Below are 26,521 nucleotides of genomic sequence, written 5' to 3'. Positions count from 1 at the left end.
CATTATTCGTTTATTTTCTCAGGTCTTAATTTAGTATCTTGATGTTGATTAAAGCAAATCGCTTCCTACCACATTCTGCTCTTGAGCAGTGTTGAGAAACATAACCTACCCTTCAGATCTTTAAGATAATTTCAATGCTCAAGTATCACTGATGGGTAGCCAATACTTTCAGCATGTGGCTGAACTATTTAGCATAGGTCAGTCATTTGAAGCTCACAGTATTTGTGGCTGTTCTTGGAAAGGTAGCACTGCAACTAAGACCTTTTCTCCACAACTGTGGATAAATTGTATAACTTTTAGCCTTGAAAGTAATAATCTTTGGGGAAGCGACTTTACCAAAGTGTTTCATTGAGTATGTCAGGTTTTGGTTTACACCTTAAATACAATTAACCAAGATAGATACTTACGCCATATGCAGAGGGGCTGGTCAAGAGCCTGGCAACAGGATTGCACCATTCAGGTAACGTTGTTGTGAGAGGTGGACCAGCGTGTGTTAAGATAGGTTTTAGGTATCTGTGAAGTTTGTTAAAGAATATTTCCCATACAGTTATTGATACTAACATGCTCCTCTATTACACAAAGAAATTTCATTGTAAAGCATAAGGGAGTCATCTAACTGAATGGAAATATCGAAAATACCATCTCTTTACGCACCCGTTGCTGCATACGTTCTCCTGTCATCAGTCTTGTCTAATGTTTTTCAGTAGCAAAAAACCCCCTTCAAACTAAAACCCAACTCTTCATTCCTCCCCCTACCCCCATCAAACCCAAATACCACCAAACAAAAAAATTCCAAAACACTTGGTGCCCTAGATATGTCTTGCAGGGTACCAGAATAGCTAAAGGGGATGTATTGTGGGATACATAAATGGAGTAGGAGCTGGAAGAGAGGAAATGTGAGCTAGATTACCCTCTTTACTGCTCACATCTACAGTTTGCTGTGTGATCTCTTATGTAATTTTAACAGGAAACAATTTAAGATGCAACTGTACCACCTACTTTCTGCAAGAACAGTAGTAAACATTTGCTTAAAAACATACTCAGCTTTTTGTGAAATCAGTGCATTTCTTCAACAGGCAAAATATACTTCATCAAATATTAAGTTTCTTTATCACTGGGAGTGCACATAAGTTGTTCTCTGTAACACTTTATTTTCAGCATCCAATGCATTTGTTTTATACTTCATATGTCAATGATCCTTTGTATAAGATTATGTAAGTTAAGAACAAGTTTTGTGCTAGAGTCTTGCACCTGTCTTTCCAGTCTTTTCATCCGAAAGTTCTTTATTGAGATAAAAACCTATTCATCTTAAGCAATTATATCATCCTCAAATCTGTCAATAACAGTTTTCCTGTGAGTCCCTCAAGTTGACTTCTCTGCTACTTTTACTTGCAAAGTAATTTTCAGTGTTCTTTGGGAAGCAGGTCTGTCAGCTATTTTTACTGCTAGGGAAAACTTGATTTATTGATTGTCATCCCTCTTTCTCCCCCCTGCTCCTTTCTATTGCTGCCTTGCTTGTGTTCTCTCTTTCTCTCTGCCTCCCTAAAAAAAGAAATGAACAAATGTAAAACTGAGTAGTGATTTGAGCTCTACAGCAATATTGTAAAAAAAATACTGAGTAAATAACAGTGGGTCTTAAGCCTAATGGCTACAGACTGGTGGAAGGCTGTGTAACTTGCTCTGTCCTCCACACTACAGCCATGGAAGTTGTTCTAGAGTATCTGGGGTTTGTATGTGTGTTCATATTTTTTAAAAATTAAATTGCATCTGTTTGTGTGATTCCTTCATCCATGGTCATATACCAAGTCAGTGTGAAAAATGGAGTCTACTTCAAAAAATATTAAAATTTTTATATAAATTCTGATCAGAATCATGATCAAGGTGGGAATTTAATGAGATCAAATTGTTTAGGGAAAACTTTAATCCACTTGCTTCTGTAAAAGTCAAATAACACCAAACAATCCTTTACTCATCTACTACTGATCTTGTGTGTAACCTCTAAAGCACCAAGCAGTTAAGAGCTATTGCTTATTAAAAAGCAATGTATGAAAGCCATCAATTAGAGTTGTTCTGTTCTCAGCACTTAAGGAAAACCTAATTAAAAGGCCAAAAATGGAAGTAGGAGCCTAACTCTAGGTTTTTAGTCTTTGGAAATATTGGCTTTGTTAGTACAAACAACTTGAATTGTTTGAACTGAGCTGTCAGACCTAGCATGAAAAATACAGGCTTGTAATGGAAGTTGCATTTAATTAAATTGAGTTTTGTCTGCTCTGTTATTTTATTTTCTTTCAGAATAAGTAACTGAAGACTAGTATTACACTATATTTCCTCCCTAATCTGATGATCTCTGAGCTAGGTTTTACTTCTAAGCAACCTTATAGTTTGAGCTTTTATACCTCACATGAAAAATGGTTCCTGTTTTCCTCCCACACTTGCATGAAGCCCACAGCACATCAGGGATAGGACACACATGCTGAAACAGGCTGCCACTACCACTTTTGTCATGAAACTTTTGTGTCTGGTGTGTTTAACTGGTTGCTATGTACATACACTGTTTTTGAGTAATGGTTTCTCTTTGGGCTGCAACAGGTCCTCTAGGTCCCCTTCCTATTACACTTGCTCCAATGCCTTCATTGTGCATTGGCAATGTTTCTGCTTTGAAGCCTCTTGAGATACAATTTAAAGTGAAGACAATTTTCTTATGCTTGTTGTGTTGTTTCTGATTCTGTAATAAGTTATTTATATCTTCTTTCTTTAACTAGTTGTTATTCAGCACCTTAAAGTGACTGAAATTGTACTGGCCTACTTTTCATTGTTTTAATAACCTATGCCATAAACGTTTCCTCTTTACTGACACAGTTGCTTTATAGTACTACAGACATAATCACATGGTTCAGTGCAGCATGAAAGAGCAATTCTGATCCATGTGCAGTGCTGGCATTTCAAAAGTATATCAGATGTGGGTCTACAGCATTTTAAGGCTGGCAAGGAATCTTAGCACACTCCAGCTGCTCTGGTTGCATCCCCAGGGAAAAATAATTTAAATAATGTAATAAAAGAGGTACTTTTTGCATGAAGGTTGCTTTAAAAATTGGAAGAAACTAAGTGTAAACCTCTTAACATAACTCAGAAATTACTGCCAAACCAAATTCATGCCTAACTAATTCAGGAATAGGGAAAAGATAGTAGGAAAACATTTCATCAGTAAGTCTGCTTCTAGATTTGCACTTTAGCCCTCCATGGGCAGAACAGCTCACCCACATGTCTCAGGTTCTACACCACACAGCATACTGTGTTAAAGGACATGAATAATTTTGTAAAGGTGGTAACATCTAAGCTGGGAAACTGAATTCAGCATGCCTGTATATGCACATGTATAGAATTTTAATCCATGTACAATGCTGGCACATTAGCATGCCTTAATTTGACATTCATATACCAATTTTTCTATCAATTCCTTACATCTCCAGGCTTCCATTTTCTGTTCACATGCCCAGGAATGTTTACCCTGGGACCCCTCACTGCTGCTGGAACATCCTTTCTTCCAGTCAGTCTCATTCTCTCCTCACCACTCAGCAGGCACAGCTACTCTCCCTTCCTGTCTCACTGACACCAAACTCAGTGTCAAAATCTGTTTACCCCTTCCTGGTTCAGCTTCTGTCTCTTCTGAGTTTGACTCATATGATGTCTTCTGTACTGCCCAGCAACAAGCAGCGAAAGCAAGGCCACTGCAGACAAGATAGCTGGCAAACGTCTGAACAAGGCAGCCCAGAGCTGAACCACGGGCGGGTTGTTTGCGGCGGCTGGTGAGGCTGAGCAGCTCAAACACAGCCTATGCACAGGATACAGCATAACAATAGCAACAGACCTTCAGAATTTAGCTCTTGAAGTTGAGGAGGGATGGTGTTTTCTTTTATTTTTTTTAAATTTTTTTTTAAAAAAAGGTATTAGCTATGTGATAGCCTAAAGAGCAAACATTTCCATTGTGTTTGAGTAGGAGCAGGCAAACCATGAAACTTTGATTATCTGAATAAGTTCTGCACGTGGCTGGCTACTGCTAACAGCTGACTGAGATTATTTGGTTACTTTATACAATAGCTTGTGTGTGCATGGCTGAGCTGGTGAAGCACAGAGACATCTCCAGGTCCTAAGTGCATGCACAACAGATTAGAATCACCCAAAGGAGAGGTTTTTTTTAGAGGGGTTTCTCCTCCCGATTCTAGCAAGAGAGAATGAGGTTTTCTCACGTATGACAGAGTTTTCTTCAGAGGATAGGGAGTTATCAGCGTAGACTAGTTGAAAAGTGCATGGCATGCTTATGTGAGATCTAATTGTTAGAATAACAGGTCTGTTTCTGAACAGACCATGAGATCTACAGTGATTTAACATGTAAGGACAACCTCATCTGCACTGTGTGAGAAAGCTGAGAAGGATCCACTACCTCTGGTGTAAAATATATTTTCACTTAGTTGTTACTAGTGAATGCTGCTCTAGTTATTTGTTACTTTCAAATCTTTTAATGAAGTGGTTAAAGAAAAAACAAACAAACAAACAAAACACTCGTTTCCCCCCCTGCCCTGCAACAAAACAAACCAACAAACTGCTAGTGTTTTAACTTAAAATACTAGACAACCAGAATAAATGGAATCATACAAAGTCAAATCATGAGGTCTCTATTTTCTAAAGATTCATTCTCTGTCTTTGTCATTCTCATGTCTGAGAGCAGGGAGAGTGGATGAAAATTGGTGGTAATAAAAACTAAATGTTCTAAGAATGTTCTGATTTGGGAGGGACCCACTAGTGCATTGTTACAGTAAAAGTCTCTTTCATATTCTAGAGCAAAATGCAGTGTCAGACCCAAGAAACTACCTCAGGCTTTTATGCAGAATATGGCTAAGAATTTGCTGCTTTCAAATTTGAAACTGGAAGCATTGCAGAGATGTGAGCAAAATGGAGGGAGTTAATAGAACTGATCTTAGTCAAGTCTTTTTGTATATAAGTATGTGCAAACTGAGAAGTGGCTTGTTCCTTAGTATGAACTGTGTGACGTCTGGGATTTTTGCAGACTATAGCTTCTAGTTTGAGTTCACTGAAACAGAAAGGAAAATTCAGACATCTTAAGTTATTTGAAGCCTATTATACCCCAAATATAACACCTCTGTGCAAAGAAAAAATCTGAGACATAGCAACTTGCTTATATAACTGATGCATGGATAATGCAGCTACTCTTGAAAATGGAAGGGGCATGTGAAAGGATAGAACACCACTCACATTCAAAAAGAATATATGCATAGACACTAATGTCAAACAAATTAACATTAGAAAAATCTTTGGAAGATGCAGACTATGTGAGGCAGTAAAAGAGGAGAAGGAAAAGACCTCCCTGATACTAGCTTTATAATAAAGAAACGACCCTCCATCTAACAAAAAACCCAACCAAAATACAACCAGCTAAAAAAAAGTGCACTGTCAGAGATAGGAGTCAGTTACACACAGTGAAAATACTGCACTAGTGAAATCGGCATTGACACGCATGTGACTCTTCAGAGAAATGTGTGTGGTTCGAAGTTGCCATCACTGGTAGGATTCATCTATCTTCATTCACCTTATAGTAGGGTAGCTGAAAGAAATGTAATCTACCAGTTTTACTCTTTCATCAATGAAGAGAAGTGGCCAAATCCCAAGGCAGTTAGTCTCATCCTGTGGTGCTGGAGTTAATTGGAATGAATTGAAACTAGGATGAGTTTCTTCCTCTCTATTGACTATAAGAATCTGAACAATTAGATTAGGCTTAGATAGCTAATAATTAAGTATCTAAAGTTTGGTGAAATGAATCTCGTATAAGGGTATAAGAAAATTGAACCCCTGAGGCAAAAATATAAGAAACCAAACACACTAGCATCATCCATACCAAGGAAACCAGCAGGCTATGAAAGGCATCCATTTTCATAATTAGGAAATACAATGCTAAATGTATTTAGAAGAAAGAAAGAGAAAAATAATAAACTTTTATGTAATAAATATGCGTCAAAGTCAGCAGCAGAAACAAATTTTAAAACCATGAAGCTTGTGAAAACCTGAATGACCATGGAAGTAATCTAAAAACTACACCTCAATAAAATTCAAAAAGGTTTTCTGACATGTTTGAAGGCATAGAAAACTTTTCAGGACATTGCCAAGTCACAAGAATACCAGTATTGCAATAGGGTTGCTTTTCCTGCAGAAAATGAACTTCTGCATATGGTATGTCTTCAGCATGATTACAAAACTGGAGATAGCGTTGGCCATGAGTAAGTGAAATGATTAGAAAGGACAAGCACTGGTGTGACCTGCTTGTGTGTAGACCCTTAAGGCCTTAAAAAGCCTCTGCCAGCTGCCTCTGATGAGATCACTTCCAAGCTCTTCATATGAAATGCATTCTTTGTATGAAATGCTTCATCTCTGGTACTGGCAGAGGGAATGGATGTGGAGGAATGAGCAAGTTAGCAGGGATTTCGGTGCTCTGTGTGAAAGCTTATGTTCCATGAGAATGTCCTTGGCATCACTGCCTGTCTGAGAAGTATTCCAGAAAACAGATGTGTGAAGAATGGGGACTGGCAGCAGTTACACACCTTGCTAATGTCGATCTAGCACCAGTGGCACCACAAATCTAATAATTTGTGAGCTGCAGGGGGAGTAAACTTTAAAGATTAAATGTAGTGAAGTACAAGTACAAATTGCTTTTGATCAAATGAATTACTTCAGTTGCGTCATAGAAGAAGAGAGAAAACGTCTGATCCAAATAAAGTAAAAGCTATAAAGCTTTTAAAAGCTTCAAAACCTCTAATCAATTATATTTGGTACAATTAACTTGCACCTACGAAGACAGATACTGAGGACAGGAATGGTTGTAGTGCCTCTGCGCTAGGAGACCTGGGGACCAGGATGGTGGTGGAAGGAGTGGGTAGCAAGGGAGTGATGTGAACAAGACTTCCCAAACAAGATGGGCATCATCCTGCTTGAACTAAAATATTATATTGAAAGCAAAGCAAAAAAAAAGGCTGCTACAACTTTGTAAGCACGGGCTGGATTAATATTCTTGCTATGGCCTCTGGTGACATGGGTTGAGGGCTGAAGCCGGTGCACCAAAACCGTACTCAAATAGCAAAACAATTATTTGGCATTTTTCTCAGGAAGTCAGATCAGATATTTCATCATTACATAGATACAGCTGCACAATAACTGTTAAAATACTTCACAGATCTGTAGAGACTGTTTTTTGACAAATCTCCAGCTTCTGCATTGCCAAGATTCAGAGGATGCTCTCACAGTTATAAAGTGAGACCTCTAAAGGGAAATATGATCCCCTATGAGAAAATCCTGTAAAGAACTTCTTGAACAATTTTGTTGAAAGATGAATGAGCTATGAACACAGAGGAAGGCTTAGAGGAACAACATGTCGTATTCTGATGTTTGTGTTTGTAAAGATGCTAACAAAACCAGACACAACAGTTATAATTCACTGTAACTTTTAGAAGAAAAAATAGTATGTTTTTAATAAAAATAATAGAATATCTCTTCCTCTATCAGAAGACTGTGGAATAAAGAGTAAATTAGGAGATGAGTGTATGTCAGTAGGGAAGAGTAGATCCAAAGAAAATGAGAAGTCTTAAAGTTTGAGGACTGGTTGGTGCAGCAGTGAAGTCAGACCAGAGAGCTATTTCAGCCCAGCAGTGTGAGTGTGCAGCCAGAACTGTGATCAGGGATGTGTGGATCCCCTACAGAACACGAAACCAGTGCACCAAGGTGACCTGTGCTGGGTGAAGCCCATGGCAAAGCTGACAGCAACAGGATAATGTGCCATGTATTATTGAAATTATATTATTTATTTGTACAGGTGTGAGAAACCATACTCATTCCAGAGATGGAAGTAGATTGAAAACCTGTCTGACAAGATCAGGACATGGTTTAGAGCTTTTGTGGAAGAGTATTTTACTCAGTAATGTGTTGTGCTTCTGTCCAGTCAGACGATGAGTAAGAGGTGCTGGGAGTGACTTAAAAAAAATCCCATTTTTTAGATCACTCTATGCTGAGCTGGTGAGAGCAGGAGAGCATTTGTAAAGCCCTGTTAATAGAAAGCTTGTTTAGTGTAATATCCTCTGAGAGCCTCTAGTCCTGTGAGCAGACTGGTCCAAAGGTTGACTTCAGATTCTCCAGCAGCTTTTCCCAATGCGTAACCTATGTTATACGCACAGCTATATAGCTGGGTGAAGTTGGAAGTCTCTAGAATGTTTGTGAAGAAAGAACATTAAGAAGTGGAGGGCTCAGTATTGAGGATGGGAAGACATATTGCACAGGAATAGGTTCTGCTGCAACCCAAGGAAAGCACCCTGCTGGCAAGCTAGATCTTTGCTTTGTATAGGTATTTTAAAATGGAGAAAGACCAGTTAAAAAAATCTCTCATGGTATAGTGTTCCCTAAGAGGTATGCAAAGAGCAATTGAGGATAATCAATGATGGTACATATCAGCTAAAAAAACCCCAAAGCAACCAACAAACTAACAAAAAAAAAAAAAAACCTTAACAAAGATAATATCAGTTTTTATACTGCTAGGAATGAAAGAAATGTGAGGTATTCTAATACTATAATTTAAGATTTTTTAAATGTGTAAACCAGGGTATTGTGTTTGGGAATAGTGGCAGATTAAAATAATGGTATAGAGGATACATAGTAGAAGAGATCAAAACTATCTTTAGATCAGCAGAGAAGCTTACCAATAATAAAACAGAAATAGGGAAAAAAAACTAGTAATAGATTTCCATTTGGGATAGTTCATCTTACTGCTCATATCACCACACAAGTCTGGAGCAGGATAACCAAACTCCTTGTATCTCTTTGTGCAAAAGGCTTTCCTGTGAGTGCTGGAGAAAAGTATGTTGGGTGAGGACAGTGTGCTGTGGTGGAGGGAGTTTGAGAGACATGGGGCATGACAAGTGACTTCTGTTGTTTGGTTAGAAATAGAGTTGGGCAGAGGTGGAAAAATAAGATTATTTTTGGTAAAGTGAAGATTTGAAGGGAATATAGTTTTTCCAAGCTATGATATTCCAGATGAGAAGCTGTAATGAGAATTTCTAAGCCTTTTTTCTCTTTCACTGTCTTTCTAAAGGAATGTGGGAACTTAATGAAAATGTAGAGCACTCACTTCCAGGCACACAGAAAGATGTATGATTTTAGAACAGGTATTCAGGGTGCAGCAGTCATTGCCTGAAGAACTCATGGAGCCTGTGATAAAGGAAAGTGTGATCTGTTAGTGTAATGCAATTCCAGCCGCTCAAGCCGAGGCACTGGAGGGTGCCAGGCCTCTGGCAGCAAATTCCCCTGCTTTTTTCTGTATGACCCACAAGATGCATTTGGAGGGTTTTGTTTCTTCCATCAGCATGATAGTAAATAATGGATCTGCCATAGCATGAGGAAATCTGCACCCTTGTATTGTTGTTATTGTCATGTTTGGCTGAAGTATGTAATGCTTTTGTCATTCTTTTTAATGGATTATTTTCACGTGGTGTTAGAGATGTTGCAGGTACTACTCAGGCATCAGTTTCAGAGAGGTTAAGCCAGTCTCTTAAAACTTGCCTGACAGTTCTTTGTTTCCAGTGAAAGATTTCGGAAACAGATTATGAAAGATATTTTTGTTTCAATTTGGCATCGTTCCCTTCTATTTATTGGCACAATACACTGCCTACATGTACCAGTGCTGGCACTGACCCAAATACAGACAATAATAGAGGTGAGGAAAAGTACAGTGCAGCGTGAATGGGCATGAGGTTTTCTCATTCTCAGTGTTCCATTACAAATGGAGAGGTCACCTATTGGGGTTTCAGTCAGGAGTTGCTCATAATACAAAACCAGCTGTATGGTGCACAAGCAAGTGTAGCTGTTCCATGAATGTGATTTGGTTAAGAAACACATTCATTGAGATTGCTGCTTCTCTTTTCCTTTCCCATCTCTGACAACTCCTGCATTCAACTCCTAATATAGATCTGATTTCAAAACTGTTTGCTACTCAGATTTCACTTTAATGGCTTGTTTTCAAATACCTTCACATTTTAGCTGATTTAGACCTAGATTTGTATTCAAAAGCCTAGCTCTGTGTGAATTTATGCTCAGTTTATTTTCTTTTTTCACAGCTATTTTTTCCCCATATAAAACTGATGTAGTCACTTCTTTTTTTTGTAGAGGTATGGCCTGTTCTCTAATAGATTCATGATGGTACCTTAAAAACAAAAAACAAAGCCAAACCAAACAAAAAGCCTCCCAAAAACTTCTAGATGGTGTGGAAACCTAAAATATTTAAAACATATTGCTAAGCTCACTGGATATCTTAGCAGTAGCAGTCATGTTTTTGAGTATTTAATGAATTTTATGTAACACTGCAGTACAGAAATGTCTGGCATCAGTGTACTCTCTTAGAAGATATAGAGCTTGCAGAGCTGTGCGAGGAAATGAGCTGCCTGAGACATTCAAGTCAAATTCTTCTAGAAAAAAAAATGAAAAAGAAATAGGGAGGAGAAGAACATCAAAGAAATGTATTGGGTTTGCCAAAATTTGAGATTACTATCTTGCACTAGATATTATTTGAATTTTCGATTAATTATTTTAAGCTAGACTACATTTAGCTTCACCCTACTCACTGTGGAATCTGGAGACTAACTATCAAAAAGGCTTAATATTGTGAATTGTCAAAAATTATATAAAAAAAACCTCTACCAGCCCAGCACTAGTGAATCAATTTAAAATCACATAATATAAATTTTAAAAATAAACTTTTATGTTCTGGTGTTTGGTATTGGAAAGCTTCTCCAGCCTCTGCAATATAGTCCTTGGAGATGGACCATTTTAGGCTCTGTGTGGAACTTTTTTCCTGTGGCTTTCAAGGGAGAACAGAACTATCACACAGTGGCAATAATATCTATTTAACCTACGTATAGGGCTGTTGAAAATGTTTCTGTACAAATTGGATCTCGTCAGATGTGTCTAATTTTACCCCTTAGATGCAATTACAAGTGTGATAAAAATGACCTGCATTTAATATGCTTTAAGGCATTTTGAATGGTGTTAAGATAAAAAATGAGTTTGCTACAGTATTGACAAGACATGCATTAAATTGATTAACAATTGGCTAGTTGATAGACCTGAAATAGTGATTGCCAGTGGAGAACTGCCATGAATTGGTGAGTGTTTCAGTGGAGGTTTGAAAGGGGTCAATAGAAAACTTGATATTCAATAATTTCACCACTATGAAGTCACTAATGATAAAACATGTGGATGATGCAGACTAAATCATGGGAAGGACAGAGCAGTCATACAGACATATCTTGGTTGCCTGATAAGCTCATCTCATTCAAATATATTTCCTCTAATTGCATTTCTGAAAACAAATAAGCAAGAAGGGCCAAACTTCCCTGCAGTGCCTGCGGGGTATAATGCCAAGGCTTTTCTTGAGCTTTGAGGAGAGTGATGTGTGCAAACAGTGAATAGAGAATAGTGTGTGTGCCAGGGCTTCTGTATTAGACACTAGTGAGTCTGCGGCTGCAATACCATGTCCAGTGTGGTGGTCCATCTTTTAAAGTGGTTTTCAAAAAGTTCAGAAAGATGTAAGAAAGACCTCCCCCTCAGCCGTCCCCCAAAATACTAAAAATAAAGGAAAAGGTAAAATAGTGACTTAATGAACTCCTTAAGTACTTTTTCATGAAAAAATATATGATACTGGAGTGTTTTTTTAAAAAATAAACTAATGCAGGCAATAATCTAATTCTGTGCTAAAAGACACAAACCAGATGTTTTAGCAGTGACTAACCAGTGCAAAATATTCCTAAGGGAAGTAATGAACTTTCCATTGCTGATATTTGCTGATGAGGAACAGACACCTTCCTAATACCTGGTGTTCTTTAGCTGCCACAAGTTTCTGAAATCAATACAGGATGAGATTTAAGAGTCTGCAATGTCCAGGAGTTCAGACTTGATAATGTGGAAGGCCCTGTGTACACCAGAATTTAAGGTCTAAGAATTTAATTAGTTAACACCTTAGAAGCCCTTTGACACTAGAAAAGTCATAGAAGTGCTCACTCAAGTTAATTCCCCCTGGAAAGATAGTTGGCTTAGTATCTGAGAAAGATTTAATCTTTAAGCTTTTTTTTTTTAAACTACTTATGTGCCTAGTTGTTCCAGGTTATGTCTGATGTGACTACACTTGCTAAACCCTCTCTTTCTAGTTACTTACCTCTGCTTCATTTAGCTTGCTAACATTCTGTGAAAGCGCATCATCTAAGCTCTTCTCTGTTCTCTGCCACTGGAATAAGTATTTCATTTTCTTTGTGCCAACCTGTAGTTCTTGAGTGAGTTTTACAATACTGTATTGGCTTTGTACTCAATTATAATAATTAGCTTCAAGTTTGTCAACAACAGACTGTAGAGGACACTTAACTAATTTAGCATTTTTAGAAAAATGCTGTGTGCGGTTATTAAAGGTTGTTTTTTTCTTAAACTCCTGTCTCCAACATAGATGAATACAATTACAGAGACTGACCATTCTCTCTTACTCTGGAAAAATATCCCCAAATCACACTGAGGATCTCACGGAAATTGATACTGGTTCAAAGATTTTTGTCTGTCTCTGCAGAATTGTTGTTGTAAGCTGCAGCAAGGGATCTGATGGTGCATGGTGAAAGCACTATCCCAGCCAGGGTATGATTGGTGATGGACAGCTTTCAGAGGGTCAAATGCTTATTTTGCTGCAGGTGTCACACACAATACATGTCCCAGGCAATAAAATACCTTCAGTGCTGTCACAGAAGCTGACTTAAAGCTGTGTTAACTAGACTCGATCTTCACAAACATCATGATTATGTCAATGACTGGTGAGCAGTAGTAAAATTACCAGGCTGTGGTGCTATCTATAATACAAGTTTAATGCATGGCCCTATATCACCTCAGATAGCTGGGATCATCATCTCTTCATGCTGTGTTGTCTTCCCCCCCGCCCCGCCCTCACTCCTGTGGTACCCAGTTCCCATTCTAGTGCTTTGCACAGCGCTCTTTCTCCCAGAGCAGGGCTGCTTGTCCCTCCTTTCTGCACAGTCCTGCTTGCTCTGCTCTCCAAAGAGCCAGAGGAAGCTTCTGTGTATCGGAGGATCTGTGGGGGGTTTCTGGACCACAAAAACAGCAGCAGAGGAGGGAACTGTGGTGGGGCAGGGTGTTCCCATTACCTCTAACCGTGATAATTTCTCTCCCAGGGAAAGTTGTTAATCTTCTGGGGAGATAGTGAGATGCAAGAGAGATACCAGGTACGGTCTCCAGAAACCTGATTAGCTCCTGATCCACAAGGCTTAATAATGTGGCAGTAGTTGGTCGCTAGTGTGTGGTGAGTTGTGGGTATTAGTATCATGCAAGACTTAAATAAGGTTGCCCCTCCTTAGTTTCATTTCAGCAGCCCAAAGGAACCCTCTGGACAACTTCCTTTCATCCATTTGGATCATTGACATTGCCATTACCCAGATGAGGGATTATGACAACTTTACTAAAAATATATTTTTTGCCTCTAATAATTTTTTTCCAGAGCACAATTGGAGTAGCTCCCTCTGCTATTTTTTTTGCATATATGTCTCTAGACTGCACACAAGAGCTCTCTGTCTGCCCCTTCCTAAATTAATTTTCTGTATCTGAGCATGATGGTGTGTGTGATTCTGGATTCTGTCACAGTAATTCTTGACTATTGCATACCTAGGAAAGTTTTTTTTTTTTTTTTTTTTTTTTTGATCAGAGTGAGGGAATCAAACTGCAATTCCTGTGAGATGCCAAATTAACATTTATAATAGAAATATCTTTGATTTTGCAGATGAAAATGCTTCTGGGTTTAGATGCCTGACTTTTCAATGAAAAGTCAGAATTTTCCAAGGGCATTTTCATTTTCTTGAAAATAGTTTTGAGCTAAAATATTTGACCAGCCTAGCTAAGGCAAACTACATAAACTACATATACAAATACAGCTTTGTCTGACCTACAGCAGCAGTCAAGGACGGAGGATTATAAGTATGTTGTGTTGAGGATCATTATGTAAGTCTGACCTCAGTACTAAGTGAAATCTTTGAACACCTTTTGAAGGAAAAGGGCAATCCAAGGACAAGAAGTTACATGGAAAATCAGGTAAAATGCAGTATATTTTTAACAAAAGCTGATTATATCAGACTACACCAGTATCTATTTTTGATAAGGTAACTGATTTGCTAGATGAGGTTTAAGTAACAGATCAAATACCCATGTATGTTTAAGTAAAGCATATAAGGTACGTTACCTCATATGAAAATATTAGAGAGACAAAGGGAATAGTATGCTTTAGAAGATCAATAAGAAATATAAATCCAATTTAACCAGCTTGTGTCATTTTACAAAGGGTGCTTAAGAAGGGCCAGAGGCCACATCGGCTCTGCCTCAGGCCCCAGTCTTGGGAACAGGCCTGGTACACAAGTCAGGGCAATGCATGAGATAGTGTTCACAGGCACATTCAGAAACAGGTGCAAAACAAAACCAGGATGATGTCAGCAGTACTGAGGAGGATTTGGCTACTCTACTTGAGCAGAGAGATAATCTTGAGGACAGCAGTAACAAAGGGAAGAAATTTAATAGTGTAAAATCCAGTCAAGCACCTTGTGGCTAATAAAATGAGAACACAGTGCAAAACATTCTTGTCCAATACATTTTTCTCCTTAACTGGCAAGTCCTTATTTTTACGTAACCAATAACATCATCTTATTAGGCAAGAGGAACTTAGTAGTTGCAGTGCAAAAGTAGCATGGCTTTGAGTGTCATTAAACAGATGCAATTTGCTCAAGAACTGCTTAGTTAAATTATTTAGGCACAAGGAGATTTGTCATATCAAGAACAGCTTTTCAGGATGTTTCTTGTAACTTATAGATTTGGTTATGTGAGGATGCTGCTTGAATAACATAGACTGGCAACGCTTTGGATGTGTGTGCAAATATATTCACAAATTATCTTTAGAAGGGGCCATCAAACCTTAGAGTGGAGAAATAGAATTAATTAATCTATTAAGCCTGGGACATATTTTTAAAAGCAAAAGCATGTAAAAAATCTTTATTATCAAATGCTTTTAAAGAAACTGTTTTTTTATGTTTCAAGTTTGATTCTTAAATGTTTGGTTTTAACCTTACTTTATTCTGACAAATTTGCTAAGTGTTTACTTACCACTGCTCTCTTCACACTCTTCACTAGAAACTATACTTGTAAGGTATAATAATACTTCCCATGTCTGTCAGGCACCATATTTCAGTGCTTCACAAATACTACTTGAAATTTACAAAATCACATCCTCTTCTGAGCTCGGGAGATGGGAACCCTTGCTCAGCCAGTGACTTGCCTTGTAAATGCACTTTTCAGTTTGTCATTCCATGAAATGTGATTACTAATCTGATATTTGACCTACTTGACAGGCATGTTGTAATCTGTTATTTTTGAGAATTTATTAACTCAGCTCTTGGTTTCTGATTTAAAGTATCTTTAAAATATCTTGAAAAAGATTCACCATTTGAAAAGAGGCTTTTGTATCCGTAGTTCAAACTATACTTAAGTAGATGAATTTTCAAAAGAACACAACAGTTCTGAGTATTGTGGTTTGTAATGCTAACTATTTTAAATTCATTCTGTGATTGTCCAAGAAATGAGATAATTTAAGTGGCTTTGTTTTAAAACCTTGGTATTAGTTATTTTTGAGACTGAAAGAGACTTGAAACCAGGAGAAATTTAAATCAAAAGGAATTAAAATAGGGTGACTTTTTTTAAAAAAAAACAAAAAAACAAACAAAAACAAAACAAAACAAAACATAAAAACAACCAAATATTCTGTCATTTGAGTGACTTATTTCCAGTTTGAAGGCCAGGCTTTTAATATCACGATCAGTTATGCTGATTTACAAAGAAGACGGAGGTAAAATAAAGCAGGTAGTATAGCATTTTGGCAGTCTTAATCTGAGACAGCATTTGAAAAGAAAATGTGTCTAGATGATAGATTCATATGCGGAGTAAAATGATTTGTCTTTATCTGCATTAATGCCATCAACCTAAATAAATTTGAAATTTACTCTTACTCATCTCACTTCACTCATCTCTTTAAATCCACTTTACTCACCTGACTTTTTGTAATCATGGGTCTCAAACAGCTTAATCCTAAACCAACCTATTGAGAAGATAAGAGGAATACATCTAAAAAAATGTTCTTGGCATAAGTGTTATCAGATTAGATCCTTTTCATGAAGTCAACTCCTGCTGCATGTCATAAGATTATGTTGTCTTTTAAGAAAGAAAATCACTTCTCCTTTTGAACTGTGTGGTCTTGTGTGATGGTATGAAAGAAATGGAACAATACCAGAGGTTGGAAAGTAGCGGTGGTAGATAGGTATCCCATGGGAAAGGAATCATACTGCAATTTGAACTCCAGTATGTCATAATTATTTACTTCAGCCTCTTCATTGTAAGAGTTCATCCATCATGGTGTTTGAGCCTGTTTGTTCTTAAGTGATATAAGTGGTACTTGAACACCCACACTGCTATTTTAATACCTTCTCTATTGCTGGTAACAGGTTGTGTGTACACGCTGAAGAATGGTATTTGATACATAATCTGTTTTGGAATTAAGAAACAATCTGAGCCTTCAGTAAAAGGCTGACCTGTTTAGCTTTAAATCCTTTGGTCTGTTTGCAAATGTATGTATTGTATTTTGTTTCCTAGCATTTGTGTTCATGTGCTTCTGCAGTGGACAAAAAGTAGCATCTTTCATGCACCTCACAGCAAGAAAAATTAGAGCAGCTAGCCAGACATCCAAGAGCCAATACAGCATTAAGGATACTCTGGAAGTTGTCTTTCTGAGCTCTTTTGCTGGGTTTGCTTGCTGCTCTCTTCTGTAAGAAAGTGGATTTGCAGTATGTGGAGTTTAAAGGCTTCCACATTTTTTATGGATCACGGAAAAGATTCATTAATCTTAGTTAATGTGGGTTTATGTACATATCACCTAGGCTTTATGCACCAATTTTCTTCTAAATGTCTGAACTTTTCTAATCAATACTCTTTGTTTGGGTTGTGTACGAGATACTTTTTTGGACCTGCAAGAAATTCTGAGACATTTCACCTTTTATTACTTCGTTTGTCCCCTAAGGAACAAACTCCTGAGTTTCTATAAAATACTTGATTTGATTCTTCATCCTCTTTAGTTGCTGACTCCTGAATTAACACATGCAAGTTTGTTTAGGTTAATGGTATTATTGCAGATGAGTAGATACAAATCATTAAACACAGCATATGAATCTGTCATCTAAACACTTTCCTTTCAAATGCTGTCTCAGATTAAGACTGCTAAAGTGCTACACTATCTGCCTTATTTTACCTTCATCTAATTTGCAAATATTTTTACAGGGTGCTCAAACAAAGATTTACCAGCTATGTATTATATATTTTATGTATTGCAAATGATTTCTCTTTTCCTACCAGGACAAAGACGAAAAAGGGAGAATGAATCATTGATCAGCAATTGTACATGACAAATTCCAGAAAAGTGTGTTTTAAAAGGAACTGAAAATGAAAGGGCTGACCCTTAAAATTCAAACTTCCTCCAGCCAAGTAACTGTTCAGTGATGCTGTCTATCAGGAGGAAAAACAGATTTCCTGAAAATCTGTAGACTATGCTCAGTAATAAATTGGGTGGTTTTCACCATTTTTGTAAGGCAATAAAAAGAATCATGGAATGATACTAGAAACTATGGTATGTGTTAAACTGTTGGAGGCAGTTATTGGAGTAATGTGACTCTGCTAATTCTATGAAAGATGATATTTTGGTGTCCTGTGGTAAACAGTTTGGTGACCTTGCATGATTTCCAAGATGTCAGGTCTGCCACAACAAAAAGAGAACTCAATCTGAATTTATATGGTTCACAAGGCAGTGAAGTATGTTGGAAACAGTATGACGCAAAGTAAAAAGTCTATGTTCTTCCCAATCGTCTTCTGACCTGGTTTCTGATATTTGATATGCCATTTAATTTCACATATCCTTCTGTCTTTTGTCTCTGATATTCGTGGTAAAGACATTAATCGAACACTTTGAAATCTACGGCTTAAAGATTTGCCACATGATCCATAGATATCCTTTTTGCAAGGTATTTGTGGAGGAGCTCAAGGGCTGAACAGGTGGTTGAGGGAACTGAGCCACTCTTGCTGCCAAACACACTTGTTCCAATTCAGAGCTGAGTGTAGAAAGGTGAAGGTGGTGTCTGTGGTGATGCACGTCTAACCTTCCCTGTGTTGGTGAAGAGCAGTTACAGAGATTGTTACCTATTATTTGTATAGTATGATTCCCTCATTTTTATTTCTAGTTATTTCTCTCATAGTATCAGGCTGATTGCCACCTATAGTGAAGCACTCTGACAATGTGAGAAAGGTGCCTGAGAAGTGCAGGTTTCCAGTCCTGTCACTCTGGGACACTGGGGGATGCTCCTGTGAACCTTGTCAGGTGAGCAAACTGAAAGGAGCCTGCGACATGTGAAGTGGAAGGAATTTAAGGCACAGAAAGGTTTAATAGCAGAGCATTCCTTTGACCTCACAGTTTTGACAAAGAAACTCCTTACAAGGCAAGCACAATGTGTTTGTGTTTTGTTTTTTTTTTTTTTCTTTTCCTGTTGTTTTCTTGTGTAAGAAAAAGTGTCAGCAGATTTTGTCTGCAGCAACATTGTTTGAATGGGTTTATTGGGCTCCTGTGTTTGTTTAAGCATGAGACAGAACTTTGAACAGACCTAGCATCATTTTGGAGATGCTGTGTGTCAGGTAGTCTTATTTGCCTGCATCTCAGTTCCACCACTGAGGAACTGAGACACCTCAGTCTTTAGTCATACCCTGCTGAGCTACATTGAGTTCTGTCTCCAGAATCAGCAATGGACAGAAAATACTCTTCAATTTCCTTGGGGAATTGAGACTGACAGGTCCCAACTCTTGGGTAGTATTTGTGGCCCTGCTGCATAAAGTCATTCTGTTTTACTCTGTATTGCATGGTCTTTACCTGCGGAGTTGGACTTTCTGTTAAGGTCTAGCAGTAGGTTCCTGCACGTGTGTATGTGGGATAGTGTTATAGGATGGCCTAAGGAAAGGTAGAAAAACGCAAATACACAATACTAGTACTAATATTATTTTGGTTTTCTTATTGGAAGTGTAGTGCTGTCTAAAGCACCTCACTCAGACTGGATAGTGTGCTGTAATCTAAATAGTATGTGTTATAAAACACTTCACGATCAAACAAAACATTATTTCAAGGAAAAATGAGCTCTGTAGCACTCATCACAAGTGTTAAGTTTTACTTCATGATCCTCGCTCTGACAACAGGAAAGTAGCTAAGTTATTTGAACTCATATAAACATTTGCCTTTTGAACATTTTTTTTTTTAATAAAAAAGGGATGCTTGTTTTAGGAAAGATTTGTGATTGACTTTCCTTTCTCCTCCAGTTCTGGACTTGCCTTAATGATATTTGTCTCTTAGATGTCAAGATAAACTATTGTACATGTGCATTTAGTCTTGTGCTATAAAAATGTCAGTTTGGAGGGACTGGGAGGTAGTAATAAGGGATGATGAATAGTGTAATTGGATGAATTCTGCGTTTAGGTGTCTGTCAGGCAGGCTAGATGGAGAGGGTGGGGGAGGGGGCTCACCAGCTTAGTTGTCATCTTATACTCACTCTTGATGTTTGGATGGAGAATCAGAAGGTGATCAAAGTCATGCAACAACAGGAAGGTGGATGGGAAAAGAACCAACATGTGCATGGATCACTGAAACACGAACAAAAGAGGTTTGAGAAAAAAAGAGTTTGTGGAAAAACATTAGTTTGTATTATAGTGCACACTGCATACAGAAAGGGCTGCATGACAATAATAGAGATATTTTATAACATTGCAGACTGTAAGACTGCAGCTTTAAAAGAAGAGCAAAGTGTTTTGCTATGCTCCTGTTATTAAGAGTGAGATCCTGCTTATAAGGGTTTGACTTATGCACTAGATTTCAGACTTGGTGATGATTAGTGATGCTAAATCCCAGGGGTGTTTATGTACATTGTCCTGCTCCTTTTTTCTGTTCCTTTTGGACTCCTTTCATTTCCCTGGATTTTCTGATTGAGAACGTCCATGGACTTGCCCCACCCCATCATCCATCTCTGTCAGGATTAAGAGTTTTCTGCCTCCACTTGTCGGCATCCTAGCTTGCATTATCCACCTATTAATTTTTCCCAAAGGCATGTTCTCTATTTTGTGTTGCCCCTCACACTTCCATTGAGTTTTCTTAGAAAAATATTCAAGAACAACTTTAACTGTTTAAAGTTTCTTAAAATATTTTCTTAAAACTATGCTGCTACGTCACAGATACCTATCTCTACCACACTCTGCCCTCAATCAAACAAATCTTAACCCTAAATGCCCAAATAATACTCAATGATTGTTAATTATCAATGTTTCAATACCTAAATCTATTCTCCTGTCATATACTGTCTGATAATTTTCTTTTCCTGTCTGTGTCTCCATATGCTATAATATCTTGCAGGTTGTTGTCCTGTAAGGTGGGGGGAGCTTTCTCTTTGGTTTCTGTGTGGTCTTGAGCACTGTGCAGCCTCCAGTTTGTTTCTGAAGGTTCTGAGAACAAATGATTTAGAAATAACAATGAAAATATACATATGTGATTTTGCATTTATATTGTGCAGGAGTTTTCTATTACGATTTTTATACGCGCACTTCTTCCCACCCCGCCCCCAAATTTTAGGCATAGAATGAGGTTTAAATTTAAAATGCTGCTCACTCACGATTTTTTCATTGTTCAGGTAAAGATTAAAATTAAAACTAGAAAATATATTAAAAAAGCAAACCCTAAGAAATAATAAAGAAACAGTGTGTTTTTATTGTTTTTAATTTTGTTGTCTTTCAGCTTGCTCATATTCAGGACCACTTTTGCCAATGCAGGACTGATTTCTTCAAAATGAGTTTCCCTTTGGCTTTTAGGCATTAATGCACTGATTTTTCTTTCTGCTACCAAGTATTATCAGATTCTGAAACTGGCTACAATGAATTACAGAACGTTTCTGTCAATCACCGCTGCTCATCTGAGTTTTACTGGGGCTAAAATTGGAAATTCCTTAACAGCGTTGTGTTGGAGCTTGGGTATTTTCCCATAAGGGCCAAGTCCTGTTCCCTCCTTCCTTGCTCCCTGCCTGCATCGCACCCGTGACCAGCTGCACAGTGGTTATAACCTCATGCAAAGTGGGTGAATCTGTGTTTCACCTTGTGTGATGTGAGGGCTGCAATGGTAGGGAGGAGGCGTTAGCTGAGATTGAGAGTTCATATCAGCTGGGAGGAGGCGTTAGCTGAGATTGAGAGTTCATATCAGCTGTTGTTAAGTACTGCAGCAACACTCCTGGTGCAGCGGTTGTTGAATGATGAAGCTGTTGCTGCCAAGTAACTCATGAAGGAAGACTGACCCAATGCGCACAGCCACTTTTCTGAGGTTGTGCAGAATACTGCTTGCTTCCTTTCTACCTGCCCAGCTCACAGAAAATGTCAGAATAACATTATGTTCACATATCTGCCCCTGTACTAACAACTACTATTAATAATTCATAACTTTGTTAGCAAAGGTTAAGTTTACAAGGGCACTAAAACTGTAAATCATGAGCAAGATTAAACGAAAACTGTACTGGGAAAGAACTACAGAAAGCATAAAGGTTTTATGAAGTGATGGCAAGAAATTAATTTGTAGAAAATAAACTAAAACAAAATACAATTGTCAAGTATGGAGAGAGAACACAATACACTATACCTGCCATTTTCCTTATAATCTGCATGACTGAGCTGAGTAAAGGCAGTATTCATATTTAGTTAATCTCTGTGCTTGTGCATAGCATAATATTAAGTCTAATTTTTTGTCCAACTAAAGTATTGATCTCTGTTTCTTCAAAGAACTCATAAAACAAAGATAAAACATCCTTTTTGCAAGTTGTTTCATGTACTTTCTGTTGTGTGTTTGATATAAGTAGGTTGTGTCATACACTTTGTGGGAAGTTTGGTTTAAATTAATGAAACGTAGCATAAACCGAGGCAGTCATGCGAGTTCTAGTGCTGCACAGTCTTGGTGTTCAGGAAATCTTGGAGTTAGCAAGAAGGCAGGATTCAAAAAATTGTAAGTGGGGGAAATAGTCTGCCTTGGGTGGATTTTATGACTGCTCTGTTTGTGTTTCTGAGAAAATAAATAAGCAAAGAACTTATGTGTTAATGAAAGTGTGATAACATATTAGCACATCTGAGTGTGGTAGCTTCTCATGAGACTTTAGGTGGGGGCTGGATGCACTCAAGAGATTTTGGCAATGGTCTGTCATGGTCCAAAGACAGAAGATATTGATAAACACCTTTCTAACAGCCTCTGCACAGGAAGAATACTTCAGTGTTACAGGCAGAGTTCACTCAGTCCTTTGGAGTACTGACACTTACGGTTTTTAAATATATATATTTTTTAAGTGGAGTAAACTCCTGCCTTATTTGCAACCAACATGACCAAATGTCACCTAGTCTCAGAAGCCTTTGAAAACATTCTCCATATGGGTAATTAAACTTCATTGATATGATTAAGGGATTAATGAAGTAGCTTTGCTTACAGATGTGGAAAGATTGCAAAAATATTACTGAAAACACAGTAGTATTCTCAGATTTTGATTCTAAGGACATAATCAATATGACTATTCATATGGAACAGTTTGCAAAACAAGTGTAAGTTGTCCAGCTTGTTTCAGAAAGGAACTTTTGGACTTCTGTTCACATTAGAGTTTTTGATGAAGGCATAGCATGCTGATGGGTATTCGAATACACAGAATCCCCATTAGCATACTCACATGTGTGTGCAGATTAATCTAATCACACCAGGAGCCAGTGCAACACAGATGTTACAAATGAATCAGTTTTTCAAAGGTAAAAAAATTATTTGGTTGGTCTTGTTAATTTTTGGCATCTCTTCAAAGAACTACCAGAATGCTCAGATTTTTTGCTGTGTTTTGCTGCTTAATTTGTTAGCTTAGGGCACGTTTATATTCAGAGCTGTACCACTGAAACTTAAATCAGGTAATTCAATAATAAATTAGGTATCTTGTGCGTCTGGTGCACTAAAAGTGTATACTCAAGGTTTTCCATGACTTTAAGGCAGTTTTAAAATATCACCATTGAGCCAGTATGACTTTGAATAAAGATCAGAGGATATAAGTTTAACTGGGTAATACTGAGAACAGAGGAAAGAGTTTGTTTTTTTTCATAGTAACACTAGCAGACCAGCAGTCACATAAAACAAACTGCCAGCTGAAAATAGTTAGTAAGCTTATGCAACACAGTCCTCCAAAGGTGGATTGCTTCCCTCCTTTCTCATCCTGTCTAGCCAGTGTGACTGGGCAGGACTTTCTGTGCTGAAACAGGAATACCCTGTGCCACTGCCTGGGCTGGAAGCAACTCTTTTGAGAACAGAAAAGGAAGTAACTCATTTTTGTAATCAGCTGTAAACCAAGTTTTTGGTTAACCAATACTTGTTAAAATGTTAATGGAGATTTACATATAGTTATGATATTTTGTTATTATAATAGGTCAAGAGGTTCAGTTCTATAGCCCTTGTTGATAATCCATTTTCTCACCAAATTCTGTGACGCTGGTCATTTGTGTAGGTGCACAGAAGTTACAGAACTGCATCTGCTGAGGTACTGTATAGTCCTTACCAAAACTGACTCTGAAACTGGTTCTTTGGGGTACTGGGGTGTTGTAACACTCAGCACTGCACCACATAACACCAGGATACCTAAGTGCCTGCTGGAATAATGAGCTTTAGGCTTGGTAATAGTAAGACAGGCATAAAGAGACTTTAGAATCCAGATGAGTGAGAGTCCACTGAAGATGCAGAGGAATGAGATGCTGAGAGAGGGTGGGAAGCACAAGTACCTCTCCCTGTTTTGCCCTCTGGTCTGGCAGGCACTCCCATCAGGAGATCTGTCTCCTCTTGGGATCTTGAACTGGAATCTGGGGTTAGACATCCCCTGTGAAAATCAAGCCTCTTTCCCATAACCGCAGACACCTGATGGCCTGGGGGCTGGAGCACATTCAAAAGGCTTGGTTCAGATTTACTTTGCCTGATTCAGAGCTGCAAGTTGAACCACAGCCAGGAGTTCCTGGCATTGTGTTTGTGTGTCCCACCTAGGATTTATTAGTATTAGCCCATTAGACATGGTCTTGAGCCTCAGTTTTCCTCACATGAGACACAGATTGGCTTTAGAGACCATTTTCCACATTTGATTACTTAGACAAGATAAAGTTGCTGTAATGGAAGAAACTGAGAGAGATCTGCACTTGAAGAGATTTCTAGAACTTTTTCAAAAATGAGATTGTCTCTGATGCAAACATGTGGCACTCTACACCTTACATAGCTGGTGATTTCTGCTGGGATGGGGAAAAGCTGTACTTAGGTGGCCTTGTCATCTTCTGGGTATGCCTAAACAATAGGAACAGGCTGGGAACACAAGCAGAGGATGCCAGTTTGTGAGTCATGCTCTAGGATGGCAGCAGCAGTTATAGTTGTGTCCCATGTTTTGCCTGCTGCTGGAAATACAGATATCTGGGGCAGAAGTTTAGCCACCACAAAACACAGGTGCTTCTGGGGATACCTCACAAGGGAAGAGTAACATTTCTGCCATTTAGGTTGATAAGCAACAGTATATGTGAAAAGACTGGGAGTTTCTAACTTGTTTTGGACACTTTTCTGGGAGTTATAGGACACTCTATGCTGCTTCTCATGCCCTTGTACATTTAGTTGAGTATACTGAAAGTGTGTCCTTGAATTCAATGTTGTGTGTGTGTGTTGTGGTTTTTTTTTTTTTTTTTTTCCTTTGGGTTTATCCTATAAATTATGCTCCACCTATACCAGAACCCTAATATATGTTTTATTTTAGCTCAGCACTGCAACCATTTGAGAAAATTATTTACACAGCGAAACACAATAATAGCAGTTGTAACTCACATGAAAAATCTATGCAAATGAAGTCAATATACCAAAAAGTAACAAGTAATTGATATCCTTGGGTGACAGACTAAAGAGGAAATAGAAAAGTGAGAAATATTTTTCTAAATGTAAAAATTATGTTAGAATTAGTCTGTTTGGGGCATCTTCCTGCAAAGTGGAAGAAAAATTTATGGATTTTCATTTACACTAGTTAGTCAAGAAGACGATTTACTGTGAAAAATACCACTTTGGGCTGGTCCGTTCTGCTTCCAAATGCAGCACAGTCCAGTGCTGTGAGAGGCAGTACTTTCTGCAGGCTTACGTGCTTATCCAGAAGATTATTGTCTAGTCACACTGAGGATTTCCTGTACTGAAAAAGCCAGGTGCGTGGGACATAGTATTTTTTAATAAAGTCAGGCCTTTTTCAAGGTTATAACTGATTTTATTTTAGTATCCAGATAGACACATCCTCTATGTGTTTGAAGCTGGAGACTAAAAAAAGAGGCCAGTGGTTAGTAGAAAAGGTGTTTAAGGTGAATAGATACAGGAAAAAAAAAATCACTAAATGAGTATTTTGGAAAAAAATTAGCCTAACAACTAGGCTTTACCCATATTAGGCACTTCTGCTGTTAGAACTATTTCTGTTCAGTCTTAATGTCACTTTAAAACATTAGGCAAAATAATCATGCCTTACTTGGTATCTCATTAAAGAGGTGGAATAGTGCTTTGCCACTTAATACAAAAAATATCAGATACCTGTCCTCCCACAATGTTTATTCTTAAGCTTTCTTGCACCATTCTTTTGCTACTAAATGTCGTGTGCTTCCTCTGCTTGGGACCCTGCTCCCCAGTAGCCAGGGCTGTGGAAAGACAATCACCCAAAGTGGATGGAGCCACAAAGAAGAGCAGGAAAGGACACAGCTGGTAGTGTGGGAGACTTCAGTGGTCTCCACCAGTCTTTTGCCTTTTATAGCTTCTGTTCCAGGTTTCTTTCTCCTCCCCCATGACTCCATTTTTAATATACAGGTAATATCTGTGTGGGGTTTTCTTTGTTTGTTTGTGGTGTTTCCCCCCCCCATTCAGAATTAAAACGGAAACTTCTGCATTTAATGTTCTACATTGTAACTCGGCATCAGTAACAGCCGTCTTAAATTTTTTCTTTGTATCTAAATCTGTAAATACTTTAAAAATAACTATAAAATTTGGCCTCTGTGGTTACTAAGCCTGAACTTTGATGTTTTTGCTCTATGTTTTTCTGTGTCAACTGAACACTATGATTGAATTAGGTTTGTGGATTACAATGCAAATTTCTTGTATAGTACTGAATATAGGTTGGTTTTGTGGATTAGTTATAATTTACTCTAGCTTTTAGAAAAGAACTGATGGCCTTACTTTGGTATCTGCCCAAAGAACATTCCAGTTTCTACTCTTGAA

At 38.0% G+C, this 26,521-nt stretch overlaps 1 protein-coding gene across 1 annotated transcript in view; it reads right to left on the bottom strand.

Annotated features, from left to right (window-relative positions):
• SLC9A9 (solute carrier family 9 member A9) overlaps positions 1–26,521 on the bottom strand; it is a 190,938-nt gene that overhangs the window by 4,462 nt on the left and 159,955 nt on the right. Inside the window, exon 15 of the mRNA XM_013368144.3 lies at positions 408–513. Coding sequence (XP_013223598.2) covers positions 408–513 — 106 coding nt within the window. The remainder of the gene's footprint in view (positions 1–407; positions 514–26,521) is intronic.

This window comes from Columba livia, chromosome 9 (genome assembly GCF_036013475.1).
Source record: "Columba livia isolate bColLiv1 breed racing homer chromosome 9, bColLiv1.pat.W.v2, whole genome shotgun sequence".
Lineage (NCBI taxonomy): Eukaryota > Metazoa > Chordata > Aves > Columbiformes > Columbidae > Columba > Columba livia.
Note: the sequence above shows the minus strand (reverse complement) of the source record. Positions and strands in the feature narration are given on the sequence as shown.